We start from the raw sequence: 26,523 nt of genomic DNA on the forward strand, positions 1-26,523 counted from the left end.
CGTCCTTTTTTTTCTTTTTTACATGTCAGAGTATCCAGACTTCTGTAATAATAACCGCGCAACCAAATTCACAAGTTATGGCAGCCTATGCTTTTACTCTGAAGGCAAATTCGCTAAATCTCGAAATACGGTACTTGTTGTGATCACATGACCGGAAACTATGGCCACAAGTGACAAACTACACTGCACGTCGGCTACGTAAACTATAAATGTTGGACTGATTTTACAGTTCAATATAGTTTTGAGATCATTGATATCGTGATGTCTGCAAAAATAACGTAAAAGTTAAATGTTAGTATTACTTTGTGTAACGTCCTTTTGTGAACCATAGGCTGTTGTGAAACAGACATCGTTCCATATGATTTGCAAAATGGTAGTGCTAGCCAGATACTGTAGTCTAGTGTCTAAAGTTAGGTTTGCTTGAATATATAGGTTGCTATTTCTAAAATGTTGTGGGCATATATTCACCAACAGCTATTTTAAGATATTCTGGTTTGTTTTAAAACACGTTTCTCCGATTACCTAATTGGTAATTCTGACCTTACAAACATGGCGAGCTAGTTAGTCTGATCTGATTGGCTGAAAGAGTACCGAGGCAAAAGGTTGATTTTGATCAGCTGGTCTCTGACTGCAGATACTTCTGCAAACAATGTAGCGAAAGTGCTGAATGTCAGCGTTGCTGGGGGTGAAAAAAACGGTGCCGTGGCTACATCTTGACAGTGTTTCACCAACCGGGTGTCAGCCTATCTTCGTGACCGATCTCTTTACCATTAGTTTTTACTGTCATTCCACATTTTCCTCATTTGTGCTTCTCTTTCACAATTATATTAGTGATGCGAAAGCGAAATAATTCGCTCACCGTGGAACATGACAGCTCTACCACGAACACATTGCTGGACACTAGTCCGAATTTAAAGTACTCTGGGAAGAAGGGAGAAGGTGTTTCAGGGCCCGGCGGTGTCCCGTTCGAGTCAGAGTTGGACAAAACAATGGGCAGACCATTTAGAAGGTAAGACAAATTGACCTTGCCCCATTCAAGTCACTGAGTTCAGTGTAGCCTACTGTAAACCAGAATAATCGATTAAAAATGTTGGCTCGTGTAACAGTGCATGCTTTTAAGACCCTGGGATTTTTTGCAAAACCAACACTACCATAATATTGCATCTTAAATCATGTTAAGGTACTTCACGATATCAAGGAAACTATATTAACGTATGCATAGTGTATTTTCACTAATGTGTCTACCTCTTATCACCAACTGTCACACTAGTTTTTCTTTGAGGTGGAACTTCATTTTTTGTGAGGAACAAGTCTGCTTGGGTATGGTAGCCTACACATGTAGATAAACATTCTTTACAAATAGATCGTCTGAAAAACTAGGACCAGTACAAAGTGGTTTTGTTATCATTAGAGCCCTTTTGGTTGATGGGTCTTCATTTAGAGTAGGCTGACTTGATCTCTTATTAAATATGGTCTGTTCCTCTTACATGTAGCAAAAAGGTCATCCCAAGTGATAGTCACTACAATGACAGCATCATTTTGGAATACCACATCGTTAGACCATAATATAGGCTAGCTGGCCTCGGGTATGCAGCTTAATTAGCTTCCTGAGTTATCTGACCTTGTCTTATGTTTTTCTTACCAAATCAAGGTCATTCTCCCCTCCAGTGTCGTCTCATGTCACGGGTTCAAATAATCTCCTGACAATTTGTGTCACCACTTCTGACCCTAGGAAGAGTCTGCTACCACTAAGCGTATTAGCTAAATGTTGTGCAAATCTCAACTAATTTACAACACACTTGACAATCACAAAAACAATATATGTACTATCAGGAACATTTATAAAGAGACACTACGGGTGCTTTGTTTGTTAGCTACACTTTTTGAACTCTATTCTTTTTTCAGATTCAGTTTTCTCAAGAGAGGTGAATATAATACTGAGTCAGACAAATGGACACACCCTAGTCTCCTCTGAGAATCCCTCATGTCACCATTAAGGTTAGGTGTCCAATAATACTATTGTATCATTTTTGTCTTGAGTGCAGGTAAACTGTTTCAAGCCTTACTATAAACACTCTTCAGACAAGGTTTAAAAAAAAAAAAAGGTGATCTTGTATACCAACATATTGGTCTTACTATTAAATGGGAAATTGGAAATGTGTTGATCCTAGATTAAACCTTCTGACAGATCTAGGGCTCATTGAGCTCTGTGACCTGATTTGCTGTAAAAAGTAGCAGCTGCATAATGGAAATTTACGAGTTTGGTTAACTAATCTTTGTACTTAATTAAATATTTCCCTATCACTGTCCCTGGCAGAGCACTGTGTCCTTAACCGTGCAAACGCATCTTTTTTGGTTAAAATTAATGATGTAATTGGTTCTCTATTTCATTTGTCTGAGCTGATTATTGTAGTTTTATGTTTCGGAGAAAGTCCAGTGTTAGTCCTAGTTCTCTGTTGTTGCTACTCATGTGACTACCGATGTCAGTCTGCATCACCACTAGGCAGGCCCTCCTTAGTCACTAACCTGATATGAGAACTGAAATCCAGACTCGACCTCAGGCCGGGTGTGATGAAGAGATCTGAGTTGGCTAACCGTAGTTGGATTTGGCTTATCCATCGAAGGACTTGGCTTACAAATTCTCCTAGTTTACTTGCCCCCGATGGAACAGATATGCAACAACCTTCAGGGAGATCTCTTTCTATTACCTAATTTGCTGGGTGGGTGGATTGAAGACTATTTTAATGGAAAGGTGTGTGGTACAGGAACATTATAATGAGAACGGCATACCATTAACTTGGTCTGGCATCACTCACAATAGGGACTCTGCTGAGAGGCAGGGAAGCCCATTGTTAAAAACTGGAGAGATGGAGAGATGGACATAGTCATTGATGCAGTCCTTTATCGCCTGCCAGGCCTTTGAACGTACCGCTAAGTAATACATGTTGACTTTAATTTCCCTCTAGGTCTACCATCTGCTCCCTAGTTCTTCCTGTACTACTGCCTCCCCTGGTAGACGGTCTCCTTACATAGCTGCCTGTCTGCCTTAAATATATTAGGTGTCATTCGTTCACTTAGTTCAAAGTCCGTCATGTTCTGTTCCTGAAGCTGCCATGAATCAGATCCCCCCCCCCCCCCCTGTCTTTTCTTCTCCGCTTCCTTTTATGTTTTCAACCTCCGATTTGTAGATTGGTTTAAACGTCTCTTTTCTCTTCCCTGTCACGTTACGTTTCCATGTCATCTCTGCTGGGAGCATACTTCCTGTTTGGTTTCTTAGATCTTCACAGCGATGCCTTCTCATTTTCGAAGCATTAAAATGGCCTACTGGAAGGCCTAAAGATTCCCCGGCTGACCAAGATTTAGGCTTGTCCATTCCCTGTCACTTGAAATCTGCAAAACAAGCTCAAGTATTGGCATGGTTTTGCTGACTGCATGTAGCATTACTCTTCACATAAAAAAAATAAATAAAAAAAAAACAACACAATCGGCCTTTGTGGTGCACATGACTTCAACCATATGATGCTGTGTGTGTCTTGTTGGTGCTTCTATTGCCCATAAGCATTCACACTATTCTCCACCAGTGTCAGATTCATAAATGTGAAAGGTTTTAATAATAATACTGGTTAATGAAGCCTAATTGCACAATTCTTCCTAAAACCCAGCCATTCCACTGGCTCACTGCTTATGGTCCTGCAGTTCCTTCAGATTACGCCTAAGTACCAAATACTCCTATAAAGTAATGCTTTGTTGTGCAATTGAATATGTGACAGAATATTGTTAATGGCAAAAAAAACAACAACAAAAAATGTAAAACTTTGGTGATCGGCCTCATTCAGAGGTGAAGCATCCGGGCCTGGTCTTGGTTGTTTTTCCAGCTAACTCTGTCGACTAGCAGACTATCTTACAGTAGAGCTTGTGTATGTGGCGTGTGAGCAAGCGTATGAGACTGTGTGGGTGTGCAGCGCTCAATGCAGAGGCACATTTTTAGAATCCACTCAGGGAACATGAGCTCTTGTGGGCCGTCTGAAGGAGTGGGTATCATCATAACCACTTAGCATAGAGGTTGGGACAGAAGTTCAGCTTGCATGGTATCAATAGCCAAAAAAGAATCTCAAGTTTTCGTTGTTTCCCCCCCCCCCCCCCCCCCCCCACATCAAAGCTCTAGACCCTGAGAGAACCTCTCCTGCAGCTGTAGTCGACGCACAGTAGTACTTCTGAAATCCAACACCCTAAGTATCTCCCTAACCCCTTCTATGTCAGGCTGCATTAAGCTAGCCTGACATTTCCTGCTCCAGCCTTGCTGGCAGACCTGGTTCTCTCAAGGTCCTGGCTGCTTGCACTGTCACCTTGGGCAGCCTGGCCTCAGCAGGGAAGGGATGAACTAGGCTTAAACCGCCCAGAGACTGCAGAGGCTGATACTCCTGAAGACGAGTAGGCTTAGAGAAATGTTATTTGAAATTAATTAGGCACCTAGTTGCACGAGCCTTTTTTGCCTCCATCCTTTTTATTTATGGTAGATTAATCATTTTGTAATGAGCTTTTAAATGTTCAATACCCTGGCGTACGCTACACCAGGTTAACACGGACGATGCAGGCTATTCAATGTCCCTAATGAAGGATGAAGCCGGTCGGCCGGGCAGATGAACAATGGGATGTGATGCAATGTAGCTTCCCCTCTGCTCCCGTCCGCGGGGCTGTAATCAGGCCCATATGGCGTCAGATTTGCATGCACCAAACCTGACCCCTCCCCCCCCCCAGCTTCTTCGAAGCTAAACGCATTAACTAGCGACGCAGGTGTCACACCCTGCATCTCTGTAGACCGACGTTGTTTCTCCTGCGACCGCCTCTCCAGTCTGCTCGGGTGTTTCCCACTTGAGACTCGGCCTGAGTGCCCTGCCAATGACCACACACCATTTGGTAGTGGCCACTGCACAATTTGCAAACTCACTTTGAAAACGGTCCAAATCCAGTTCAACCCCATTCCCCGACTCCCGAGCGTAGTCTGAGGTAGTTCGGAGTCCAGACAGAAGGGCTTCGCGTGCCAGGTGATCCAGCCACCACCGCACCGCCATCTGTCTGGCTGGCAAGGCCAGTGCCAGGCCACTTCTGAACCAAGCCAGAGTGCAGTCCACCTTGTCCGAACTTGTCAGCCTTGCGCTCCAGTCAGTTCAGCATGCAGCTGCCAGCTTGCCACTATAAGCTCCAAACCTGCTCATTTGCTTTATTATCTGTAAAGGATGTTGGGTTTGGTGGCACCTCTTATCATCCCCCCCCCCCCCCCCAACACACACACACTTTGCATATTCACACAGATACTAGCATACCAATGCATGATACTGACTGACGGTTGCCATTGTCTTCATGTAGGTGTGGTAGGTATATGTTAGCCATTCACCTAGGTGTACTAGCTATACGTTTCCATATCAGGTTTCAGATAATGTTCACTGTACGTGACTGAGTTTTTATGGAACTTGACCCGGCCTTCTCTGTCAGCCTCCCTCTCTCTGTCCCCTTGGCTCCTCGATAACACAGTACCTCACCGGCTCTCTCAACAAGTCTGCATTATTCATAGACCCACAGTTAGCTCCTGTGCTGCACACTCTGAAAATGGGCTTTGCATCCCTGCACTAACTTCACAAGGCACGTTTACATTTACGCTGTGTGTGTGTGTGTGTGTGTGAGAGAGAATTGATGGAATCCAATCTTTTGCTTAGGACTCGTCAGGCTGACAAGCCACATTTAAATCCAGATCTTGTCAGTTATTTCATGAAACAGACTCGGTGTTATTTGATAATTTCATGGCGAATAAACCTGTTTATCCCTTAAATATTAGGCCTACCTCTGCCGTTTTTAAGATGTATCCCCCCCCCCCCCCCCCCAGTGACTTCCTACTCTGCAGCCTACTGTATCTCCCCTGTCTGTGTTATACAGTCCACCACACTACCAGTACATTAGAGGTTACGACACACCTCCAGCAGGGAGTAACCCCTCCATCCCCAGGGTGACTGTACCTCCTGGGGGGTGGGGTGGGGGGGGGGGCTGTGACGAGGCACCCCAGGCCCCCTTCCCTGACTGATGCCTCAGCCGGACCATTGTGACACATCAGCCCCGCCAGCCACTGCTGGGTGGTAGAGGTCAGCGCTGAGAGCACCGTAACACGCCACCGAGAAGGCCAACCAGGGAGAGATGGAGAGAGGAGGGGGAGGGGGGGGGAGAGAGAGAGATGGAGAGAGGAGGGGGAGGGGGGGGGGTGAGAGAGAGAGATGGAGGAAGAAAGAAAGAAAGAGGAAAGTGAAGCTAAACAAGCACCCTCCCTGACCTTTTTGACATCCTAACGTGAAGACGCCTTCACACGAGCGCACATCCCGGCACGCACGCATGGTAATGCCTGACGAACACAAACACAGTGAGCATGTGTCGCGCTGCTCTGCATGGAGCCCTTCCCTGGAGGAACTGGAGGGACCTGTGTGTGGTTTTGTTCCCCTCCGCTGCAGGGGGACCCCTGACTGGCTGAGTCCTTGCTGCTTGGGCCTAGTGTGTGTCAGGGACTGCTCCCTGCGTGTGGGGTAAGAGACGTGATTCACTGAAGTGCAACACATGGATGTGTCATGTTGTGATGACGGTAGAGATGTGTTAATACGCATTGATGGGCTCGCAGTAAAGCAGAATTTATTTTCTATCTACTGGAAAAAATAAGAAAAATCTCTCCCTTGAGTGGCCACATTCAATGATCATGTTCACTGTTGATACGGTTTCTTGTAATTATAAACTCACAGATGTGGACATGTAAATGTACAGCGCTTCTGCTTGTTGAAACAGACGTCACAGGGAGATCCACTGCTCCCAGGCCAAAACGTGCATTTAACATCGGACAGTGATTCCGTTCTGAGGGAGGGATACAGGTTTTGTTTTTGGTTATTGTTCGAGTTTTGGTTGGTTTTAACCAGTTTTGTTTCTACAGGCCTCCCCACTCTGCAGCCTATGCCTTCATTATTGTCTTGAATAGAGCCACCTTTCTAGTCATTCTCAAGACCCATTTTTCTGCTTCTCTCTAGCAACTTACTATTAGGCCTAGTTAACAAAACAAAGCACAGTCCGAACAGTCACGTTACATTCCATAAATGGCAGATATCCTTCCCTGCTATAAGGCGTTAACCTGGAATGCGACTGAAACATCAAACAGTCAGTGTATCACGTGCCTTCCTTTTGAGAATATCGGCCCGACTTGTGTGTTTCCTGTGTGTTCCAGATACGGGCTGGCAGCAAGACTGAAGAGGATCCTGCTGTGGGTGCTCGGGATCTACATCACCATCCCCTTCATCGTCAAGCTCTGTCCCTCCATTCAGGCAAAACTAGTCTTTTTAAATTTCGGTGAGCGAGTCCACAAGTGTAATTGCGCGGTGAATGTTCATAAGGAAAAGAGCCCTCATGCGTTCGAACCAGAGATGTTTCTGGCATCATTTAGCAAACGTAGCGTGGCTCGCCCAGTCCACGGGTTGGCTCGGGGTCAGTCACTCCGGGTGCACACACAAGCAGATGTGAGAGGCCCCTACGTCTGGGTGTGCGCGCACGTGATTCGACAAGGCCCGACACTCCAGACGGAGGCAGTACTAAAAGGAGGACATTCCATCTGTAGGGTTTCATCGCACGCTCACACACACACACACACACACACACGTGACCCCCCCCCCCATCCCCCTCATCTGATAGGCAGCGTGGGTGTGTAACTGAAGTGCTTTTCATGCATTTTTATTGGCCGTAACGGGCAGCATTACACCTACAACATTGATGAGTCAGCTTTCGGCAGTCAGAGAGATCCTGAGTGATGGTCTTCAGTTACCTGCCACTAATATGGTGCTGGAGGTTGGATGGAATTGTTAAAAGAGGTTTCTGCTAGGTATTTCCATGATCGATGTGGCACACTTGGAATGTAATTCGGAACCTGGAATTGTAAAGTCAGTTTATTTACTGTTTGGATGTACTGGTACATGGTTTTTAGCATCACACAGTAGTGAAGCTAAAAAGTCACAGGCAATGACACGCTGTAAGATGTGCCTCAACTTAATTCCTGCTGACAACTGAACGCTTTTAGGCTATCTTGTATGGGAAGGTCGCCGTGGAGGAAGTGATGAAGCGAGCCGTCTAGGGAGGAAGTGGAAGTGTCTCGTGAGGGCCGACTAAGCATTACATTTACATTTTAGTCATTTAGCAGACGCTCTTATCCAGAGCGACTTACAGTAAGTACAGGGACATTCCCCCGAGGCAAGTAGGGTGAAGTGCCTTGCCCAAGGACACAACGTCAGTCGGCATGACCGGGAATCGAACTGGCAACCTTCGGATTACTAGCCCGATTCCCTCACCACTTAGCCACCTGACTCCCTAAGCATAAAGAGAGACTGTTCCTCGCCCAATTGTACTTGCTGTACACTTTCGCAATTGTCTTCCCACAAACCCATCTAACACGCGACTCTCTTCCCCCCCGCCCCCCTTCCTCCCGTAGTGCGGCTGCCCTATTTTATTGACCTGAAAAGGCCTCAGGACCAGGGTCTTAACCACACCTTCAACTTCTACCTGCAGCGAGAGGAGGGCATCAACATAGGTGTATGGTGAGATGTGCAAACACATACCCAGCCTTGCATTTTTACAAATGTATGCAAAGCGTACTCAAATACAACGGCTTCAGTGTACTTAAATGAAGACCTTTGCATATGGAGTTTTGTCTGTCAATGCTCCAGCTCTGGTCAGACCACCTTCTCCCCCTCCACCCCCCCCCCCCCCCCCCCCCCCCCCCCCACAGGCACACAGTCCCAGACCAGATGTGGGAAGAGGCGCAGGGGAAGGACAGGGAGTGGTACGACAGCGCCCTCCAGTCCCCCAACCCAGTCATGTTGTATCTGCATGGCAACGCGGGCACAAGGTAAGTCCCTCCTCCACACTGTCCCCAAAACGAACACGGCCCGTAGAGGACCTCTGCGTTTGTTTGTCGCCGCAAAGTTCCGTTTTTGCCCTCGACTGGAGGCTATGCACAGGCAATCCATTGAGAGAGAGAGAGCGATTGGCAGGTGCGCTTGCAACCCCTCACCTTTAACCTCATGAACTTGTTCTTCTTGTCTGTCGCAGAGGAGGAGACCATAGAGTACAACTCTACAAAGTAAGGTCAAACATGTGCTACTCTATTTATAAAGGCCTGTGGCAGGCTTCTTCTTCCCTGTCGTATTCAATATAATAATCGTATAATATCAGTATGATGCTAAGACTGTACATCATTTAGTCATGTGCTTGTTTCTGTCCCCCAGGTCCTTAGTTCATTAGGCTACCATGTAGTCACTTTTGATTATAGAGGTAAGGGCTACATCTTTTCCCCCTACGTCTCTTTCTACCATCCCAGAAGGAAATGTATGATGACTTAGCACAATGTTAACAACAGTTTTTCTGACTTCCAGGTTGGGGTGACTCTGAGGGCAGCCCCTCTGAGCAGGGTATGACATCAGACGCTTTGGTCCTCTACCAGTGGTTGAAGGAAAGGGTCGGCCGCAAACCCCTCTACATCTGGGGCCACTCTCTGGGAACCGGGTAGGAACACACACACACATACACACGCAGGATTGGCCAAGCTTTCACCACTGGCAGTCTACACATAGTAGCCTTGGTTCTTTGTAACATTGCCCTTGAATAGTGACTGTCAAAATGGCATGTACAATTATATGGAGCAGTAGGCGGAGAGATTAAAAGCCATCAAGCTCCACGTTTCTGGACTAATTGCTCCTTTCCATTTCCAGAGTGGCCACGAACCTGGTCAGGCGTCTGTGTGATGGAGGTAAGTGTCCAAAAGGACGGAGCCCTGAAGATGCTGAGGCTCTGACCTGAGCACAGTGTACAGGAGCTGCGACAATAGGTGCCCAAGATTACTGGCCTTTCGCTAGAGGACTTCATAAACACACAGACACACAAGACCTCCCCATGTATCAAGTGTCCAGGCTGAATATTTCACCCACTCTGGCTGGGACTGGGTTACGGTGTAGCAGTGCATACAGACATGTCCGAGACGAGACTGACCCCCAGCATAGTTGAAATGTATGGAATATCCTCTCGGAAGAGCGCTGTATTGTTTTCAATATTCCTTGCGAATATAAGTCCTAGACATGAGAGTAAATGTATTTAAGTTATCATTTAGATTTCAAACATGGAATAGATTTCTCTCTCCGTTTCCCATGTTTTCAGGAACGCCCCCGGATTCCTTAATCTTGGAATCTCCATTCACCAACATCAGAGAGGAAGCCAAGAGTCACCCCTTCTCAATGGTGAGGCGTCCTTCCACTCCCGTCTAGTCACCGTAAGGAGATGATGTTCTGTCGTGTTCCACAGCGTCTGTGTTTCCTTGTGTCCTGCTAGGTGTACAGATACCTCCCGGGGTTTGATTGGTTCTTCTTGGATGCCATCTCCGCTAACGACATCCACTTTTCCAGTGATGAGAAGTAAGTATGCCGATCTCAGCTCTCAAAAACATGATGTTATACTCCCCCCCCCCCCCCCCCCCCTTTCCGATTCCTGTTCGGTACTTAAGCAGCCAGTTCTTCAGAGTAAGTAGCAGGGCAGAGTACAGTCCCTGAACACAACGCACGGAGTATGTTTACATAACAGCGGTTTGTTGGGTCAATATGGTAACTCAACATGTTATTAAGTAGCTTTTACTCCTCATATTATAAGGGTGTGTGCGCGCGCATGCTCGCTCTTGTGGGTCTGATTCTCAGCATGAGAGAACTAAGATCAGTGTGTGCACTACTTGTCCTCTGGTATGTGCTGACTCGGCTTGCAACCCAGGAAGGGCCCTAGGCCTATTGTCCAATAGAGGGCTTAGGGCTGACCCCAGCAGACAACCATTCATCTCTGTCAAACAAATCCATACTGGGGCCACCATATATCAGCGTTGCACATTTTCAAGTCAGTTGTTGTCCAGCAAGTTTCTTCGAAAATTCCACGGAATGTTCCCTAACTTCTGCCTGTGCCCTCTCTCTCTCTCTCTCACTGGCAGTGTCAACCACATTTCCTGTCCCTTGCTCATCCTTCATGCCGAGGATGACACCGTTGTGCCCTTTCATCTGGGGAAGAAGGTAGCTGGCCATTTTTCTTCTGGTCACATTGCTGATTCATTGGTCATAATCTGTCTCGTCATTTTGAACCTACTCCTTCACCCTGATTGAAGTGTCTGGTCCTCAAATGAAGGGCCTGATACTTTGGTCGACCAAAATCAACAGGAGCATGTTTTATAGTTGAATTAGTGTAGGTAATTAATATCCGGTATATTTGCAGCAATGAAGTGGCTGCAGTCTTGGCACCAAGCACTGCTCGTTGCCGATTTAGAATTACTCTCAATTTAATTACTCAAGATTGATTCTCTTTTATGATGTCTTAAAAATCCCAGCATATTTGATTAAAATTTTAATTTGGAAAAAGGAGTGCTGAATATGCCAGCGCTCATTCCTCAAAGTGTAGTTATGAGAGTCTCAAAGGCTGTTAACTTAAATAATGACTTGAATTGCATTCGCGTTATGGCAGTGTGGGGAAACGAAACCTTTGAGCCGCAATTCTCTCAAAGACATCACCACTGCTGTTGGTCCAACATCCAATACCACTGTCCTGTACTGGGGTAAACATGTTGTTTACATTTCTTCTATTCCTTTTTCTCACTTCCTCTTCCTCAGCTCTACAACATTGCTGCCCAGTCCAAGAGTCTGAGCGGCCACAAGGTCCAGTTCATCCCCTTCCCCGTTTCCCTGGCTTACAAACATAAGTTCATCTACAGGAGCCCAGAGCTACCGCACATACTCAGGTACACGTACTGTAAACCTACCCGACCTCTACAGAGCATGATGTCATCGATTGTTTCTGAGGAATCCCGGCTTGCAGACGTGTGCACACCAACTGATGTTAATATCAACCCTCTCAACCAGAGGGTATCTAGTGGTTGCCATCGGGATTCCTATGATCCAAGAGCTGCTGATTCACACGGGCTTAGTTCAGACTCTAGTTCCTCTACAAGCAACAGACTGCCTCACAGTTGACAATGTGTGTCACAACCGGGGTCCAAATTTGGCAGTGACTCACCAGTGGAGAAAATTAGTTGCGCAGTGGGTGTGTTAGTGGCAAACGGGGCGATAATAAGAGTCTCACCTAGACTCTTGGCAGCCTCGGCTGACATGAAGACTCTTAGTAACTGTTGTTTTCTTCTCTCTCTTTTTGTCTTGTTTTATAGTGACTTTCTTGGCTCGTCTCATCCACACTCATAGCTAACAACGATTCTGCCCGTACACCTCTTTCCTCCTACACACACGCTCAAACATCACATACTGACACACACACACACCCCAATAAATCTTAGAGGCTAGTGCATCATCACATCACCGGAACTTGTACATACATGCATGGACTGAGGACACACCATTCGTGGTGTTTAGCATTCCTGTTGACATTGAGAATGACCTGCAAGCAAAACCAGAGAGGAGCAACTGTCGGACGTGGCTTGTTGTCATGGCTGCAGAGATCAAGAGGACCGCTTGAGCACAAAGTATAAATATGCACTAATCTAATGAGCCTTGACATCAACATCACTGGCGTTGAAAATACCGTGGATGAAGTTTTCATCCACAATGACTAGAAATGATGTACATTCACCCAAAGGGTCAGTGAAAGAGATGTTGATGCCCATCAAATGGATCTTTAAAACCTATGTGTTTAACAATATATATTTTTTGTTTTAATATTATGGATTAAATATGTATATCGGATGACAGGATATTTGGACAATTATGTGAAGCTTAAGGCTTGTTTAAATGTCTCTTGGAACTAGCTTTATTTAAATATCACAATTTTAAAATAATATACATTTAACTTGAATATTTTGGGGTTTGGGGCCACTAAGTATCATTATTTATCTTCTCAGAGAAGTGTTGTCACTTTGCATAAGAAGCTATATTGGTGAAAGGACTGCAGGGCTTAGTAAATGCCTTTATGTCATCTGGGTCACTGATAGTTAAAGGTAATTTCCCCTAAAAAAAAGTTGTTAGTAAGTCGTCGTCCCCCCCCCCCCCCCCCAAGTTGTAACTCTCTCGCAGAGTGATTGGCAATGTCAACATCTGATTTAGTCAGAGTGGTTCTTCTTCAGACCTACGTCGTGGAGAAGAGGAGTGCTTATTTCACTGTTATGGTCTGGGTCCTTAATGGTTTATGTCCTCTGTGGCTGGGGGGCAGCTGTGCAGTGGAGCTGTAATTAATTTTGTGTGTGTGTGTGTGTGTGTGTGTGTGTGTGTGTGTGTGTGTGTGTGTGTGTGTGTGTGTGTGTGTGTGTGTGTGTGTGTGTGTGTGTGTGTGTGTGTGTGTGTGTGTGTGTGTGTGTGTGTGTGTGTGTGTGTGTGTGTGTGTGTGTGTGTGTGTGTGTGTGGCTGAGCACCACCTGCAGTATGGCTGCCCTCTGCAGTGAAACTTCAGTGTGTTGGCTGCTGCTGAGGGGAAATGCCCCCCTCCTGCCCCTAGATCTAGTATGCAGTACCAGACCAGTTTGGGGCCAGGAAATAACCAGGCACAGAGCTTCTGACTCTGTGCCTGCACTGTTAGTCTGTTTTCAATTCAATCTCAAGTCCCTCATTCATAGTCATTGTTTGGCAATGCAGTATAATCAGGTCAAAGGAAATCTTTGTTTTTGTCATTGTGGATTGGCTGTTTTTAAAAGCAAGTTTAAACAGTGTTGCTTTTAGGTTTTGGGGATGTGCAATGTTCATGATCAGCACAAAGCAGTTAGGTCAAATATTCCCTTATCTTCAGACTTCCTTTTAGCTCCATGTTTCCTTACAAATCAAAGAGAAGGAACAGATAAATTGATCACATTATTGACAGTGGGTCAACTCTCCCAGAATGTTTGACTTGTATATTATTGGGGTGAATAGGCAGTGAGTGAAGTATATGCTCACCAAAGGAAGATTTATCAATATATGCATGTACAGTACAATGGACAGTAGACTTAAACTGTTGTAGGCATTCCCCAGTTAGAGTTGGGGGATGTAGAGTGTTTCTGAATTGGATGAAAACTATTCAAGCCACGGAACTTCTAAATAATAAAACACAATCACTATTTTGTATGGGTTTATGTCCTGTTCTGAAAGGAATTTATCATGGGCTTATTGTGTGCAATTTGCACAGAGTTTAGGGGACCAGATATGTATTTCATAGTCCCTACTAGACATGGTTTTAGCCCTACAGGTTACTGTTTCCAAAGCACGGCTCCATCCTCGGGGCAGCTGTGGATGTCGTCTTTATAAACCAAGTCACACTGTCATGTCAACTCCTCAAAGCCCCTTCATTTGCAGATATTATACTCAAATCTCTGGTCACACAGGACCTTGACCTTGTACTCTCATCTGACATTCACCCGAGTTCACTCTCTAATGTAAGTTTGATGTCTTCTGAAACAGTTTTGCCGTGTGTAGAAGTGCAAGTTAGATGTCACTCTCTGTCATGTACACCAACTTCCTACTTCAATATACCAGAGCTAGATGACTGGGGACAACTTTAACAAAATGTTTAATTTAATGTATTTTCAAATCAAAAAGCTTTGTTTTCTTGATCTTCATAAACTAACTGTCCATTTATTTGGATTATGTCTTGTTTTCCTTTCTGATATTTCAAAGTTTTACACTTAAGTAACTTTTTTCCAGCTGTTGAGCTGGACTGGACAGGTCTTATGTTTTTAAATATAAGAATAAACAATGGAATGATTGAATTACCCGAGTTGGTTTCTGAAAAACGGGTGCTATAACTGGCTATCTGACATGCACAATATTCTTTTGTTCACTTAGTATTGGTTAGATGAAACGTGCTTGCTTGGTGCTGGTGAATGGGAGTTGTAGCAGCCTTGTTTGACCTGTTTAGCAGACAGGCATGGCCAGATTGCAGAGGAGAGGGGTGGAGGCCATGACATAAGAAGATCGGCCTGTACAACAGGAGCTTGGTGCTAAACTTGTTGATTTTACTGACAGGCGCTCTTTCAATAAGATTTGACAGTCTTTCAAATGGTAAGTGCAGAAGTCTTTTTTTTATAACAATCTTGTTGATCGCCACATCGCTTCAATCTTTTGCAGATGAAAACATTCTTCTTTAAGGAGAAGGTATACTGAATGTGACATGTTTTTTTTTGTTTCAATCAAATTAACATACAGTATTCAAGTACAGCTCAGTGTCACACCCGAATGTGGATATAGCCATTCCTCCACATCCACATAGGTCACGTGACACAATGTCAGCCACTCCAATGTAGTCTCTAGAAAGTGCCGGATGTTGTGACAAGTCACTGAGAACGCACAACAGATGGAAATTCCTTTACATTACAAATATACACAAGAATGAACATGGCACATTTTGTCACAGCCCATTAACCAGTATGAAGAACAGAGAGCATGAACATTATGATAAACACTGGTCCACTGATAACCAGGAACTTCACAGTACGCATTTTATGCAACTTGAGTCACACATTAAATGTTTCGATAGGGATGCTTAAAGACGAGTTTGTTCCCCCGCGATAAAAGTCCCATCGGTAGCAGAAAACTACAGTACATACACAATAAAAGTGGAGAGGTCACAAGGGTCTGGGTGGCTTAAGGAGTTTTTGGTTGACTGCTTTGAGTCAGCAAGTTAGCCTGTCTCACTGGTCTGTTGGGCACAGAATCGAGAGGTACTGTTCAAGTAAAATAAGGAGTGAAACTAAGAAAAAGCTATAACGTTTCCAGTGTGCCCCCTTCCAGTCTCCTCTGATGTAAATCAAATAACATGTTATCTGTATAGCCAACCCCCTTCTTCTAAGTCCTCAGCTCCAAGATAAGGGTCCTGTATGTTTACCCAGAGTTCAGATTTGGGGTTAGGCCTCTCTTTGCACCCAAGGAATACTGAACACAGAATCATTCTTATACAGGATAAATGTGTTACATCTTCAATTTTTCCAACACCATTTTTACAAGCAATGTCACAGAGGGCTGGAAGGGATTAGCTGCATGATGAAGTCAGCCTGATGAAGACCAGACTGGTAGAGATGTGACTGGTGGAGTTCTGACGAATGGGAGTGCCAGCAGCTTCTCAGCGACTGGATTCGACGGCAGGCTCGTTGGGGGGCGGGATCTTCACACTGGAGGGTTCGACACCCCAAATCTCCCGGGCGTATTCAGAGATGGTGCGGTCGCTGGAGAACTTACCGGAACAAGCAATGTTCTGGATTACCATCTTAGTCCATTCTTTAGGGTTCTAGAATGGAAACACAAGTCATAGTTATTTTACACATCGCAAAATGTTGTCAGCATGTCCTTAATTTCACCATTTTGGGTTCAGGGACACTCGGCACCTAATTGTAGTCCACCTTTGTGACAAAAAAGAAATACAACACCCTTGCGTGTTGGCAGTGTCAATGGCAGTTGGCAACACCCCATGGCAGTGCTGACCTAAGCAGCTAATGCTGTGATGTGATGCACACTTAAGGCACCTTTCGGTTGATCAGATCGTGTATGCCAACAGTGGCCGCAATGCTCAATGAGAGCCAAGCGCCCAGAAACACTAGCCCGTAACCCAGCACCACCCCGACGCACTCACACGTCTGACCTCCCTTATAGCACAACGCTAGAGGCGGTGGCTTGGAAGAATGGTGTTGACATTTCAGGTTTCTACAGGACAGCGGGCACAGTGGCACACTGGCATCCTCTAGTGGCGTCCAAAAAATTGATTCGAGTTTTGGGGAAACCGTTTATTTACACTCCAGAGGAAAGGGCATTTTGAAAAGCGGAGGAAATGCCTCTTCGATGACTCACCCTGTACAGTTCACCGACCCGATCTTGGCACTCAATGTAGGCCTCATAATCAGCAAACACTTTGAACCTGAGGAGACAAGGGGGGAGGAGGGGGGGCAAGACATTCTGCTTTAGAAAAACGAAACCGCACCTAATCGGATTATAAGAAAACAAACGTGGCTGTAATAATATCCGAACCTGTCGTGGTTCATCAGCATGTTGACGACGTCCTTGAAGAGATCAGGCTCCTCCGGACTGAAGCAACCTGTCTGGATCTGGTCCATCGCCTGCTTCAGCTCTGGCAGACGCTCGTAGTACTCTCTGGCATTGTACCTGCGTGGAATGTGTGGGGTCCAGGTTATTCAATGCATTCAATTCAATTTTTTCTATTTTCAATCAAATGACGTGGACAGCTCATCTGAAACTTTCAGGATGAACTGCGCACAGTTTTGTAGGCTGCAAAGGGTAATATTAAGAATGCCAAGCTCATTTCTGAATTTTGAATGGAACACTTTTTTTTTTTCCTCAGCACCACAAGAGTAAATGGTTTTAGACCGATCGAGACTGAATCAAGTCGTTCCTTCTAGACATTCTTCTCTCTCACCCTTTCTTGTCCATGGCCTCCACATCCTCCACTCTCATGCCGAAGATGAAGAGGTTCTCCTCTCCAGCCTCCTCTGCCATCTCCACGTTGGCACCGTCCATGGTGCCGATGGTGAGGGCACCGTTCAGCATGAACTTCATGTTGCCTGTGCCCGAGGCCTCTGTGCCCGCCGTGGAGATCTGCTCTGATAGGTCAGCTGCAGGGATCACTGGATGACACAGAGGGAGCAGGCTCGGTGACAAATAAGCACTGAATACGGAGCCGCTAAGAAATGTACTGATACTGGATATTAGTTTAGAAACATAATTTCTCAATAATTCAATTAATTAATTTTTCAAGTACTTTTGGAAGTAACATTTCCAGTGTCAGTATTTATGAGGAAATTGGCAGAAGAAAAGCTATTTTACCCTATCAATCAAGATCAACCCCTCATCCTTGTCCCCTTGTACCTTTCTCAGCCAGAGTCACCCGGTAGTTTTCCAGGTAAATGACCTTGAGCCTGTCCCCAACAATGGGATCGTTGTTGACCACCTGGCCCACCGACGTGATTAGCTTGATAATATTCTTGGCCATGTGGTAGCCAGGTGCAGCCTGGGTAAAAGGGACATGTGTGAAATATCGACAGCAACTGAGATCTACGTGAATGAGTTCTCCTCGTTCATACTCCCATGATGCAATGAAAAAGCGTTTGCACACTGCACCTTTCCTCCAATCATCACTGTCCTGGGAACAAAGTGCTTGCTTGGTTCCTTTTTAATCCCTACACGGGTAATAGAAAACAATGCAGTTACAGAACGTGAACGTTTTCTCATCAACACAGTTGTTTCCCATCCTCCCGTCTATGTCAGTTTGGACTCTTACAGGTAGATGGCAGCACAAACACCTGAAACAACACAGCGGACATACTGTGTGGAAAAACACGTGGTCAGCTGATCATCACACCTATGTGGGCATCTTGGACATCTCGTTCTAAAACCATAGGCATTAATACGGATAAAGCACCCATGCGCAACGCAGGGTCCATCCAGAAATGTTTTATCGAGATGTTGGAAACTTGACTGGTCTCTGGATTCTGGTCTTTTGGAAGTTCATGTATGTTACTGCTGTAGTAAATTGTGATAGTGTCAGTTAAACCAATTGTTTGTAATGTTTAACAGGATTCTTATTACCAGACAATTACTTCAGATTAAGGTGCATGCTGGTTATTCAACCGCTATGACATAGCGCAACGTGATGTGTCCGAGTTCTTACTGTTATAGAAGGTGATGATGTGCAGACAGTTGAGAAGTTGTCTCTTGTACTCGTGGATCCTCTTGACCTGGACATCAAAGATGGACTCTGGGTTGATTTTGACCTTGTATTTCTCCTGTAGGTAGGCTGCAAACTTCTGTTTGTTCTCCTGAAACCACACGAGTGAGAAATCATCAGACGGGATGTGTCAAATGGGCTGTAAGAGAAAGATGTCAAACTGTACACAGGGAAGAGTCTGACGTGGACGTGTACCTGCTTTGCCTTGGCCACACTGTGAATAAAAGCTTCGTCATTGATGAAGTCGAGCAGCTTCCTTAGCTGGAACAGGTCTGTCATGAAGCCTTCCCCAATTTTCTACAGTAAAAAAGGAAAACCTTCCATTTAACACTAGTTTCCACTAGTTTCCAGTTGGATGTAACTGTTTATAATTTCTGCTGCTACCTGGAGATTTTTTTGGGTTTGATTTTAAACAGTTTCTAACGCGTCAGGCCTAGCAAGATCTCCTACCTCAACAATAATATCAGCCAGGCCGGGGTTGCACAGCATGAGCCAGCGACGAGGAGTGATCCCATTGGTCTTGTTCTGGAACTTCTCAGGTTCTACCTCGTAGAAATCCTTGAAACTGTATTGCAGAAATACAAGTCTCGAATCAAGCACATGCACAAGGTGGTTTTCCAATCTACAGGAGGATGGAAACCTATGCCAAAATTGGTGGTTGGCCAAGCCTGTTCACCTCGGTGGAGCTTTAATGATTATTTTCGCTCATCTCTCAAACGCATAGGCTTCACACACTCACACAGTCTGCTGGACTATTTCGGAGTGTATGCGAGCAACCCCGTTGACAGCGTGGGAGCCCACCACACACAGATGGGCCATGTTGATCCTCTTGGGGTCCCCCTCCTCGATCAGGGACATCCTCCTCAGCCGGTCGTTGTCTCCTGGGAACATGGCGGCTATCCTCTAACAGGAGACAAACAGAGCATTACCAGTCAGCGCACACAAGGAGAGTCCCAAAAGTGTCCTAATGCTTGTGTTGTAGTATTCAGTCAATGGCAACATATTATTGTTTTCTTCATAAAGCAGAAATTGGATGCACCAAAAATGGCCAGTAACACTTTCTCTTTTGGATCTGTCCTCCAGGACTGGATTCTGTCCTTTACAGGATGGCTTCAAACAGTACGTCAAGCATGAGCATAGAACGTTATGATTGGTATGATGAGTATGATTCCTTCAACGGGAAGACCCAAGAGCTCTGACAGGGACCGGGTGTCCTGTCAGGTGACAATGTGAGGTGAGGATCTCACCTCCAGGTGGCGTCGGTTGATCTCATAGACGATCTGCAGGTGTCGGGGCAGCAGCGTCTCAAACATGGAGACGGGCCAGCGCTCCAGGGCCTCGGGCAGCACCGTGTGGTTGGTGTAGGCACACGTCTGACACGTGATCTCCCACGCCTGAGAGGACAACCGACACAGCCGCATGATCACCACACCGGAATGACAATATTGCGTTCATTTAGCGGACGCTTTGATCCAAAGGGAAGTACGGGAGGGGGTTCGGACCTGCAGCCTCTTGACCTGCAGTCAAATGCTGTACCGCTGAGTTATACCCAGGTGATAGAAAATTGTTGTATAAGATTGTAAAAGTGTTAGGTTAAGAGTTGTGTAATTCTTTGACGCAAAATGGATGCAGAGGGCATAATATCAATGTCTATTTACAATCCTCACCAGACCTTTCTGCAGTTGCAATACCTACGGTATTATCATTTCTTTAAAAGATAGTAACGTATAAATAAACTCATTGTACATAGTTCTACAGTAAAGTTGATCATGCCTCACTATTGTGGTTTCCAGTTATCACACTTCACAATAGATATCACACAAAGCTTCTGTAAATACCGCCAGACTTATTATCTACAAGGCAGAACCACACCTACTCTACAGTATCACTCTCCTCCCTTCTTTGCATAGTTCGTTGCTCTTCATAACAAAGCCCCAGGTCAGAGAATGTCTCACTTTGTCCCAGTCCAGCTTCTCCACATCCACCAGGATCCTCATCAGCTCTGGAATGGCCAGGGCAGGGTGGGTGTCATTCAGCTGGAGGGCCACCTAACAGTGCGGGGGGAGAGGAGACAATCCCATGCAGGTTGAATGCTTTGGCCAACTGCCATATAACTTCAAAGGATTTCCAAATTACCCCGAGATCTGTGACGGGTGGGGTGGCCACTCACTTTCTCAGGGAAGGTCTCAAAGGAGGTCCTGACGGGGTCTCTGCAGCCAAACTTGGAGGACTTGAAGCGACGGATGATGTCCTGGAGTGTGGCGGCCACCACAAAGTACTCCTGTTTGAGACGCAGCTCCTTCCCTTCAAAGAACTGAACACAGACACACGCGATTCAGAACCTCACACGACGCTTTACAACCCATGTTCTTAGAGAACTGTATCACATGCTATCACTATGTCATTCTGTGTTTGGAAATCCTTTTACTTTGCGTGATTTATTTTTTTACTGTAACTGCATGGTGAATCTAAGATGTAAAAGTACATTTGCTGTTGTGTCCAGTGGCCTAACAGTGCCCTAAATTGTTAGGCTACCATTTTGACTGAGTGGTTGTGAGAGGTGAAGGTGGGAACATGGCTCTAATGGGGCTTTCTCCGTTTGTACACAGAAACTGGAAAAGGCGGACCACCCTGTTTAGGGCAGTGCCTTAGTCCCTGGGGATATAGAGTGACAAGGATTTCCTCATCCCCACTTGAACAGCTGATGTGCTTCATGTTACAGGACTCTCCTCTACAGTAAGTGTGTGTGTGTGTTGTAGTGAGGAGTGTGTGCTACACCATAGAGCCCTGATGTCCTTTTAGGGTTATAGCTTGAGAGAATGCACCCGCCCCATGTGACCTCCTGGATGTGAGATTATTTCCCTTTATCTTTCTCACACACATGTCCCTTTTCTCATTCCCACGATGGGCAAACTCTCCTCTCCCTGTTCCAAACGTGTTCTGGTCAACAACAACAAGAGACGTACATTGTCATTTGGGTAGAGGACTCTGGAGATGTTTTCTGCCTGGTTACGGTCCAGCACAGCTTGGATGTAGTCTCCAACATTGACTGTAGACCAGGCAGAGTGGAGAGAATTCTATAAACACAATACTATGTACATACACAAAGTTACAATCAAGTAAGAATTTACATGTAAACAAACAAACCAAAAACGCTAATTGTTTGTTCAAACCGTAACTGCTGTATGATCTGTTTCAGATCCATACCAAGTCGTGTGATACTGTAACAAACAATTACAAGCTCAAGAAACACTAGCCACATATTTTCATGGTCTTTGCATGGTCTACATTGGAAACATAAACTGGACCAAATCTGCCTCCAGGGCAGCTGTTTTAATCTAAAAATATCTTAGGAATCCACACGGGCACTTCACTTCAAGATAACGAAATAACTTCCAATTTGAGACAATGACTTAACGTTGTAAACTGTCACTTGATCTCAATTTGAAAGGCCCCCCATTTGGTTAACTTGACCCAGGTTGACGTTTGTGGACGGAGTAGGTAGAATATAGTTCAGCTACCCCCTGCCACCTGCCTCCTCACAGGGGTGTACCCACTGTCAACACTGGTAGGCTGCCTTCTCCCTTCCCCCACCAATGGCATTGTGCTGGTACATGGGGGCAACGCTTAGTATTCTACACAGCTCTCTCCTACGCTCCATGAATCCAATTTACCTCAGTAAGGGAGAGAACTTTAACGTGTGTGTGTGTGCGCGTGCAAACAGTATGTGTGTTGAATACCATTGTATTGTAGTTTCTTAAGTAAAATCACCTCTAAATAAAACCGACTACTGTCTATCAAAACCAATAATCCCTTTCTATCATGTAAAAACTGGATAGCTTTCAAACATTGACACATACACTCCTGCAGGTTGAAGTCTTTGGGAGCCTTGGCAGACCACAGTCTCATGGTGTTAACTGTGTTGTTCTTGTATCCAGGCACAGGAGTGTCATAGGGCATGGCTAAGATGACCTGAAAAACAGACCAATTATAAGATAGAGATGGGTGGGTGTTTTTGTGTGTGTGTGTGTGTATGTGTGTGTGTCGCACACAGACCTGGGTGTTCACCCACTTCATTCCCTCTGCAGTGTGTTCTACTTGGCCATAAAAGTGAATAGGTAGCATATACTCTGGGCGGGCTTTCTCCCATGGGTTACCATAGCGAAGCCAATCATCTGCCTCCTCCACCTGTTTGGGAAAGAAGATTAGTTTTCAAACAAAACAGGGTGTATAATCATAGGTTAGTGATTCCTCCCAGGTTTCTCTTTCTCTACCTGCCAGCCATTGCTGATCCTCTGGTTGAAGATGCCAAACTCATAGCGGATGCCATAGCCGTAGGCAGCCAGCCCTAGGGAGGCCATGGAGTCCAGGAAGCAAGCTGAGGCAGAGGATTGACAGTGTCATTGTCGGGGTAGAGCGATAAAATACTGTATATAGCACACCATGCCACAAATAGCGTGTCCCTTATAGAATGTGACTGTCTGTGTATATCAGTGTCAACATGTTGGAATTTTTGCTCTCTCACCTGCGAGGCGGCCCAGTCCTCCATTTCCCAGTCCAGCATCTTCTTCTATCTCCTCCAGCTCCTCCAAATCCAATCCCAGCTGGCAAAAGGTTACAACCCATTTATTATATGCACAGATATGCGATATGCTCATCTCTAATGAAATTACTAACGGCGCGAAACCAACAGCCACTTGATATGGGGCGTTGCCTACATTCTTAAGGCTCTTTCACAGTTTTCTAGAAGTTTGAAGTATTTTAGGTCAAGCACATATCCATCTAAATTCAGTTGGTCAGGTTTGAAACTTGAAATGCAACAATGTCTCATGGTAAATGCATGTGGTTGCCTGTTTTGTGTCTTGTTATCACACCTCACTTTCAGAGCATCTGGTTAGTAGCGTTGCAATAACAAACAAAGCAAACAGAAATGTCCCTTAGTCACTGCTATTGATAGCTGGCTGCTATTGACTCAAAGCACATTGTCTTTACCTCCGGAGAGTAGCCTCAGAAGGGCTATACTGTCAACAATGAGATTCATTTCAATAACACAGGGAAGTGTGACATTGGTGCTGAAAGCAGAGCAGTGTTTACCTGGTATATAGCCTCATCACAGGCATTCTGCAGGCCAAGATTGATCATGGTGTTCTGAAGGGTCCGACCCATATAGAACTCCAGAGACAAGTAGTGGATCCTCTAAAGTGAGAGAAACAGGGCGATTCACTATTTGTCGGAATTAGCATAGGCGGAAATCAGGATTTCTGAGCCGATCGATACAAGCATGAGTGATTCAGTGTTGTTTAGAGTCAGAGGAAAAGCCACCAGCATGATATATAGCATCAGGTCACAAAGTGCAGGTGGCTATCATTACAATGACCCCCTTTCCACCCACCTCTCCATTCTACCACACCAGCTTCTTTAGGCCCTTAGGGAACTCTAGAGAAAGTAAAGCCATGATCACAATGAACATAAACAATGCGGTGCTGAGCCAGTGGAACAGCCAGCTTGACAGGGCTGTAGGCACTCAGGAGACAGACATGAAGAGGAAACGGATATGCTGCGCTCTGGAATGAAAAGAAACACTAGACTGCCTGTTTACAAGCCACACTCTATGTTCTAGCCAGTAACATAAAAGAAATGTTCCCAAAACCACGCATACGTGGACACAGACAATGTTTAGCCTGTTGAGTACAGAGTAAGGAGGAGTTTGCATACAACCCACTCAGTCTGGTATGCATGTTATGCAATATTTGGCATGTGTCCAACCTGTCTGTTTGGGGTTTTGCAGACCTGAGCATTACAGGACAGATCTATAACACCTTATCTGGCTATGCTATGTTACACCATTCATAAGACAATGTTAATGATTTCAGAAGTTTTTAAATCAATTAGAGTCCGTAGCTTTATAGCTTTTACACAAAGCTTGTGACACTGGACTCCTGTTGGGTTCCTGATCAAAACACTTCCGCTAGTGTTGCCTGCAAAAAAAGCGAAACATGCAAAATACACCTAGTCACTTGCATGGAATCATATTTATTATTATTGAGTAGACAATGTCACTACAACATCAGACACACCATGTTTTGCCGGGAATTACAGTTTAACTAATGACCGGCACCAGGCATGACAGAGGCTGTCACTTTCTGGGAAATGCCAGAAAATATTTTCCCTACCTTTGGATCCTTCTCGTAATAATATTGCTGTGTGCGGATCCATCGCCCTACAAGATGGTCCCTGACCGTGTGGGCCAGAGCGAGGTAGTAATCCCTTGGGGTAGCAACATTGCGATCTTTAACCAGAGTGAAATGAAGATGCCTATTGAAGCTTTTCTTAATTTCTGCGACATCACCCAGTTCTGCAATGCCACGGACGCTGATCTGTTTTCTCTTTTCGTAGTCACTCAATGGCGTGGTCATGGCTCCTATAATCAATCCCTTTAGTAACTTGTTGATCAATTTTAAGTGTTATGATCAAGTCCGATGCGTAAACTTAATGGCAAGGGATTAAAGACTTGAAAAAGTAACACATGGGTGGGAGTGCGATTGTGCAAACTTGTACCTTATTGGTCAAAAAGGATGCGTGTACACGTCACAGCAGGCGTACGAATAGCGCCGATCTAATAGTTCAAGATGGGAATAATTTTCCTTTTCCCCACTCTATTTTGAGTATTTCAAATAGGCGGATTCCAAACGTCATCATACTGTAACCGTGCTGGACAGCAGGTGATAGCAATTAGTGTCAACAATCCTACACACGCCGCAACTTCAGGGTAAAACAAAGTTAAATATTTGTCAGACGCATACAACATAGGCCCCTGGTCAACAAGAACCCGTTTAAATAAAGGTCCTATTGCTAAATATCAGGAAACCTACCATTACTTGGTTAGATTGAATTAGACAACTCTGTTGAGCAGCTGGTGGTCTTCCTGAGCACCCCGTGTAATTTCTTCTGGTTGGCACAGTTGGCTGTGGTGTCGAACCCGTTTTATAACTCAAGTTCTGATATTTGTGGTCTTCAGAGAATATGTCTACCACTTCACAGAAGCACAGGGACTTTGTTGCCGAACCAATGGGTGACAAACCGGTACATGCCCTGTCAGGAATAGGAGAGGTACTGGGAAAGAAACTTGAAGATCAAGGCTTTGACAAAGTGAGTTGATTTGGTTAAAACGTGTCCGATTGTCTAGCCTGCTAAACTTTTGTAGGGAAAATGGCTGATGGCTCATTTGTCGAGTCGTGAATTTGGCTTACATTTCCCCTCCCAATCCTGCATCATTTTAGATAACTGCATCATTTTATCCGCAGGCGTTTGTGGTGCTGGGCCAGTTCTTGCTGCTGAGAAAGGATATAGAGCTGTTTACAGAGTGGCTGAAGGACACGAGTGGGGCCAACTCAAGACAAGCTTCTTCCTGTTCCCAGTGCCTCGGGGAGTGGTGTGATGCCTTCCTATAGGCCTGGGGACAGGAGCCCTGTAGCAAGCTGATCATTATTGTGTAAAACAAATATATACAATGATTAAGGTGGATAATTTAAATGGAGATGGCCTGTTTCAAGTCATGACTGACATGCATGGTGTTTAACCTGACAAATTGGTCCCATAATTCCATTGTTTTTATAAAATAGTTTGTTGTAGAATTAAAAGACTAATATTAAAGTGTTGATGCTAATTTGTGTTAGAATTATGTATATTTTTGGGGCGCCCTGGTGGCTCACTGGGTAAGAGCACCACCAAACGTAAGACCATCACACAAGGCCCGGGTATGATTCAGGTCCGGGTCATGTATATATT

At 45.2% G+C, this 26,523-nt stretch overlaps 3 protein-coding genes across 6 annotated transcripts; 2 read left to right on the plus strand and 1 right to left on the minus strand.

The window, feature by feature from the left end:
• Positions 1–610: 610 nt before the first annotated feature.
• On the plus strand, positions 611–14,773 carry abhd12 (abhydrolase domain containing 12, lysophospholipase). Of its 2 annotated transcripts, XM_062463627.1 has the most exons (14): positions 611–1,009; positions 6,495–6,566; positions 7,250–7,371; positions 8,501–8,606; positions 8,798–8,917; positions 9,121–9,151; positions 9,297–9,342; positions 9,444–9,573; positions 9,780–9,817; positions 10,222–10,301; positions 10,393–10,475; positions 11,033–11,111; positions 11,703–11,830; positions 12,254–14,773. In XM_062463627.1, the coding sequence occupies exons 1-14, from the start codon at positions 834–836 to the stop codon at positions 12,285–12,287; spliced, it is 1,245 nt and encodes a 414-aa protein (XP_062319611.1). In that variant the 5' UTR covers positions 611–833; the 3' UTR covers positions 12,288–14,773. The 2 variants fall into 2 exon arrangements, with proteins under 2 accessions (XP_062319611.1, XP_062319612.1); XM_062463628.1 differs by lacking the exon at positions 6,495–6,566 and having other exon boundaries at positions 626–1,009.
• Positions 14,774–15,065: 292 nt separating this feature from the next.
• pygb (phosphorylase, glycogen; brain) lies at positions 15,066–25,260 on the minus strand. 2 transcript variants are annotated; one of them, XM_062463624.1, is made up of 21 exons: positions 24,909–25,046; positions 24,128–24,713; positions 23,830–23,931; positions 23,261–23,339; positions 23,010–23,113; positions 22,792–22,923; positions 22,596–22,707; positions 21,702–21,784; positions 20,906–21,049; positions 20,691–20,783; positions 19,983–20,129; positions 19,475–19,638; positions 19,186–19,300; positions 18,931–19,032; positions 18,679–18,826; positions 18,129–18,187; positions 17,877–18,018; positions 17,428–17,635; positions 17,022–17,156; positions 16,845–16,911; positions 15,066–16,287 (listed from the first exon to the last, which is right to left on the minus strand). In XM_062463624.1, the coding sequence occupies exons 3-21, from the start codon at positions 23,899–23,901 to the stop codon at positions 16,123–16,125; spliced, it is 2,271 nt and encodes a 756-aa protein (XP_062319608.1). In that variant the 5' UTR covers positions 23,902–23,931; positions 24,128–24,713; positions 24,909–25,046; the 3' UTR covers positions 15,066–16,122. The 2 variants fall into 2 exon arrangements, with proteins under 2 accessions (XP_062319608.1, XP_062319607.1); XM_062463623.1 differs by lacking the exon at positions 24,128–24,713 and having other exon boundaries at positions 24,909–25,260.
• A 106-nt stretch (positions 25,261–25,366) lies between these two features.
• Positions 25,367–26,393, plus strand: LOC134022257 (barrier-to-autointegration factor-like). Of its 2 annotated transcripts, XM_062463631.1 has the most exons (3): positions 25,367–25,504; positions 25,754–25,884; positions 26,040–26,393. In XM_062463631.1, exons 2-3 carry the CDS (start codon positions 25,759–25,761, stop codon positions 26,184–26,186), a joined length of 273 nt encoding a protein of 90 aa, XP_062319615.1. In that variant the 5' UTR covers positions 25,367–25,504; positions 25,754–25,758; the 3' UTR covers positions 26,187–26,393. The 2 variants fall into 2 exon arrangements, with proteins under 2 accessions (XP_062319615.1, XP_062319614.1); XM_062463630.1 differs by lacking the exon at positions 25,367–25,504 and having other exon boundaries at positions 25,517–25,884.
• The last annotated feature ends 130 nt before the right edge of the window (positions 26,394–26,523 follow it).

This window comes from Osmerus eperlanus, chromosome 6 (assembly GCF_963692335.1).
Source record: "Osmerus eperlanus chromosome 6, fOsmEpe2.1, whole genome shotgun sequence".
Taxonomy (NCBI): Eukaryota; Metazoa; Chordata; class Actinopteri; order Osmeriformes; family Osmeridae; genus Osmerus; species Osmerus eperlanus.

What these genes read in the sequence shown, in the direction of transcription:
- abhd12 (XM_062463627.1), top strand. Translation starts at nt 834, where the DNA reads ATGCGAAAGCGAAATAATTCGCTCACCGTGGAACATGACAGCTCTACC. An exon ending in GACTGCTCCCTGCGTGTGGG is followed by an intron (nt 6,567 to 7,249) that starts GTAAGAGACGTG and finishes TGTGTGTTCCAG; the next exon opens with ATACGGGCTGGCAGCAAGAC. An exon ending in CACTTTTCCAGTGATGAGAA is followed by an intron (nt 10,476 to 11,032) that starts GTAAGTATGCCG and finishes TCTCACTGGCAG; the next exon opens with TGTCAACCACATTTCCTGTC.
- pygb (XM_062463623.1), bottom strand. Translation starts at nt 25,151, where the DNA reads ATGACCACGCCATTGAGTGACTACGAAAAGAGAAAACAGATCAGCGTC. An exon ending in ATTACGAGAAGGATCCAAAG is followed by an intron (nt 23,932 to 24,908) that starts GTAGGGAAAATA and finishes CTCTCACTTTAG; the next exon opens with AGGATCCACTACTTGTCTCT. An exon ending in AGACTTCAACCTGCAGGAGT is followed by an intron (nt 21,785 to 22,595) that starts GTATGTGTCAAT and finishes CCTGGTCTACAG; the next exon opens with TCAATGTTGGAGACTACATC.
- LOC134022257 (XM_062463631.1), top strand. Translation starts at nt 25,759, where the DNA reads ATGTCTACCACTTCACAGAAGCACAGGGACTTTGTTGCCGAACCAATG. An exon ending in AAGATCAAGGCTTTGACAAA is followed by an intron (nt 25,885 to 26,039) that starts GTGAGTTGATTT and finishes TTTTATCCGCAG; the next exon opens with GCGTTTGTGGTGCTGGGCCA.